The sequence below is a fragment of the Hevea brasiliensis genome, chromosome 4, assembly GCF_030052815.1.
Source record: "Hevea brasiliensis isolate MT/VB/25A 57/8 chromosome 4, ASM3005281v1, whole genome shotgun sequence".
Lineage (NCBI taxonomy): Eukaryota > Viridiplantae > Streptophyta > Magnoliopsida > Malpighiales > Euphorbiaceae > Hevea > Hevea brasiliensis.
Genome location: NC_079496.1, coordinates 17007728 through 17011644, shown reverse-complemented (window position 1 = coordinate 17011644; position 3917 = coordinate 17007728). Strand labels below are relative to the sequence as shown.

Here is a 3917-nt window from a genome sequence, read left to right as displayed (position 1 = left end):
TAATTCATTACACTTGAAAGCCTACTCTATATCCACTGCCTCAACAAATAAAGCAGCAAGCTGGCTTGTATTAATTCATACTAGAAATTGAATGAAAACTTACAGTTTGATATTAAATAATGTGTTGAGACATGTGGATCTTACTGATGGAATTTATTAGTGTAATCAGTGGGGCCAGAATTTCTGCTAATGGAAGTATTCTGGCAGGGACTTGATCTGTGGTATCTGTGCAGGGAAAAGAGAATCAAGAGTCAATTCTCTAGTAGTCAGCGCTTCGGCGTCCCATATCATTTGTGGAGAGTACGTGTGTTAGATTTTTATGGAAACAAGGTTCTATCAAAATTGTTATGGTTTTGGTAGTGGTCCATTCCCGTCACTGAACCCAGTGTATGTGTGTTATTTATCTTCTCGATAAAAAAAAAAAAAAAACAAAAATTTTGTGTGGGTCAAGGCGATGTGGTGTAGTGTTCAACTAGCCCAATCAGCTAGCCTTTCGATGTCCCATATCGTTTATGGAAAGTACGTGTATTGAGTTTATATGGGAATAAAGATCCTATTAAAATTGTCATAATTTTAATAGTAATATATTCCAGTCACTTTGTCATGGGTTTGGGATCCTACTAGAACTTATCATCTCATTGTGTACCAACTTGATGAAGGCCCGTTTTACCATGGAGATTTAGCTCATTTATGCCCATGATTTTGGACCTATTTTCCTTAAAGCTACAGAGATAGATTTTTCTTCATCAAACCTCATAAATTTTTTTATTCAGACTCACTATAAATACATATCCCATTGAAGTCTAATAATTCAGAAAATGTTCCCTATGAAGTGAATGGCAGATATTTTTTTAAGCAATATCAGACGCTGTTATTGAAACTGGAATAACTAGCAGAGGTATGAGATAGCAACAATAAAATGTGTCATGTGCCTAATGCTGTGCACATGAATTGACCATTAATAATTTTGGACACAGATACTTCTAGAGTGTAGCCCACACCTATGAGTAGAGGGGTTGATGAGCAACTCTAGTCATCCTCCTGTGGACTGTTCTTGATAAGTTAAGTAAAGTCACAGATCACTGAGGAGACATGTGAGAATGGTTCATATCTGATTTGTCAGCCATTTGTCCATTACCTAAATTCCATTAGCTTAACCAGCCAATAATAACACACATGAATGGCCCAATCTTAACAAAATCATGACCTAGAAAAAATGCCCATTAATACAATATAAAAAGGAAAAAGGGGTCAGATTACAGAAACATCATCTGCCAATGTCTACTTAGTTTCCTGCTTTCACATAGATTGAAAAAAGAAAGAAGTAAAAAGCACAAACATAAAGTGAAGAAAAAAGTTCCCATGTTCACATCACAGTCCTAATCATTTATTTTCTCAAACAAAGCTCTCACCACATTAGCATCTAAGCCTTAGCAGATAATTGAAACCCAAAAGACAAAACTTACTAGAAAGCTCCTCATCACTCCTCTGCTCAGCATTTTTAGGCCATAGCCTCTAAATGTTCCCTGAAAACCTTCAGCATATTACAAAATGTGACAATGCCAATCAAGCTACAATCCTCCTCTATAACCCACGCATAATTCACTCTGTGTGCAATTGCCTGAATCATCACTGCCACCAGGGAGCTCTTGGGATAGCAAACTATTGCCTCTGCTCTTCTCAACAACCTTGCAGAATAACTCATTGACCTACTGTACTTCCCTGACCAATTTAATGGTGTTCCTGACTCCTCATCTGATGATGATGAAGATGAAAGTGAGACCAGTGATGTTGTAGAGTTTGTGAATTGTTTTAGCATAGCTTCTAGGCCTCTCTGCTTCAGTCTTGCCATCACTATCCTGACAAGGTCCTCTGGGGGGCCTCCACAGTCAATGTAGGCCATTAAATCCCCACAGGACAGGGTAGTGATGGCTGCTGCGACGGTCTCATCGCAGCAAGCTAGTGTGAATGGTGACAACTCCCCGATCAAGATGCCCTCTTCGCCATCAACAACTGCGACCGAAGTGTGATCTGTGAGACAGCGAGAAATGGCTCCAAGTGCAGAGGAAGCAGGGGAATGGTAATCTATGGTAAAGATGTCAGTGCTGATGATGCCAAGGGTGTTGATGGAGAGAGCCGGTAGGGGAGAGAAAAGGCCGATGGAGCTCAGAAGGAATCTGATTATATCTTCTTGAGTTAGCCAGCAGAATTCGCGGCCGCCGTGGGTGGTTGTGGGGGTGTTAGTTGTTACCAAGAGTTTCTGCTGCTGTTTTCTTCTTGAACTGGAGGAATTGAGTCTAGCATTTATTGGTACTACCAGATTTTGAGCTCCTTGTAGGATCAGATCAATTGCTCCTAATAAGCTGAAAGTTAAAAACAGAGTCGGTAATTGTTAACAGAATTGCAAAAAACACAGCAAGAATTTCAAATCTTGATTCAATTGTTGTCAATCAAATTAACCATATGTAAAATTGAAGGAGAACTTCGAAATTGACAGGAAAATTTTAAGATTTTATGGAATAAGACAGAGATCCAAATTGATGGTAAGCGTAATTTAAACTAGAATAGGCGTCGCTTAAGAAAGTAATTCAAAACTAAACAAACTTTCAAGGAAAAGTTTATGATGGAAGTTTTTACCATTTTTTGCTCATTCATTTCTTTCAACAAGCATAAAACAGAAGAACCCTTGGGAACTCCCATAAAGAAATTAAACTGAAAAATCAAGGATAACAAACCCAGATAAGATTCGAAAAAGTCTGAAACTAAGAGATAGCAAAAATCCAAAAAACACAAAAATCCAATACCTCGCAGATGGTTCTGCATGCGTGACAAGGCCAGGAATCTTAGGCAAAAGAACAGAGAGAGGAGCTTTCAAGGCAGTGGAAGGGCACATCAAGTTCTCATCCTTGCAAAGATAGCATATGACATCCACCATGCTCACCTTCCCAACACATTTACACTCATTTTCATCAGCATCAGCTTCAAACCCAGTAATTGTTTTACGCGCGTGGTCACAACTCCAGACGCTTAAGAAGTTATCATCGAAGTTCTTAAGAGCGGAGAGAGCTTCAGCCACCGTAGCGGTGAGCGGGAGAGACCTCAGTGCAGGCTTGCCTAGACACAGATCGGATATCTCTTGTGTAAGTAGGCTCTCTGCCATGCAAGAATTAGATAAAATATGATTGTAAGAGAAAGTGATGCAAAGGAGGCAGCGGTAGTGGTAGTGGTAGTGTGTAGGAGGCGAGGGATACATATAAAGCAAGGAGGGGATGGGGTGATGCACTTTGATTTTGGACACTAGAGGTACGGTACAAGAAGGTGAGGGGTCCACCATAGCATTTCTTTTATATGAAAAACAGGAAAAATCCATATATGAGAGGGCATTATAATTAAAATTTAGCGTCCCGCTATATTATATAGCTCATAATAAAAATATTAACCTCCCTTGCATCTAAACTGATTAACAAAGTTCAAAGAATAAATCAGATTCCTTTATGGATTTTCTTCATTTTTCAGTATAGAGATGTTATAAATGGGCAAGAATCTTATTCATCACTGAGTATATCAATTTTAATAGTTTTTTGTCATTACTACTTGATATAGATAAGAAATTTTCTTTTCAAAAAATTATAAAAATCTTATTAAAAGGAAAGAAATAAAAATCATATTAGGCTAAAATTTAATGAAAAAATTTATAAATATGAAATTTATTAGGAAAATTTAAAATATTAAATTAAAAGGAGGTTATAAAATATGGTGGATTTTATTATAAAACATAATTCTTTAATTTTTAATTGTCTAGGTATACAGTGTATCTAAAAATTTTCCTTTTTTCATATATATTTTTCATAAATTCTTTGCTTCATGTAAAGTTTCAATGTAAAATCTTTATATAAAAACTATATGTATAATCTTAA

At 37.0% G+C, this 3917-nt stretch overlaps 1 protein-coding gene across 1 annotated transcript; it reads right to left on the bottom strand.

Annotated features, from left to right (window-relative positions):
* Positions 1–1191: 1191 nt before the first annotated feature.
* LOC110656950 (CBS domain-containing protein CBSX5) lies at positions 1192–3246 on the bottom strand. Its single transcript, XM_021813965.2, has 2 exons — positions 2805–3246; positions 1192–2363 (listed from the first exon to the last, which is right to left on the bottom strand). Exons 1-2 carry the CDS (start codon positions 3158–3160, stop codon positions 1502–1504), a joined length of 1218 nt encoding a protein of 405 aa, XP_021669657.2. The 5' UTR covers positions 3161–3246; the 3' UTR covers positions 1192–1501.
* Between the last annotated feature and the right edge of the window lie 671 nt (positions 3247–3917).

Coding starts and splice junctions, on each gene's coding strand:
- LOC110656950 (XM_021813965.2), bottom strand. CDS start 3,160: ATGGCAGAGAGCCTACTTACACAAGAGATATCCGATCTGTGTCTAGGC. Junction 2,364..2,804: donor CATGCAGAACCATCTGCGAG/GTATTGGATTTT, acceptor TTTAACTTTCAG/CTTATTAGGAGCAATTGATC.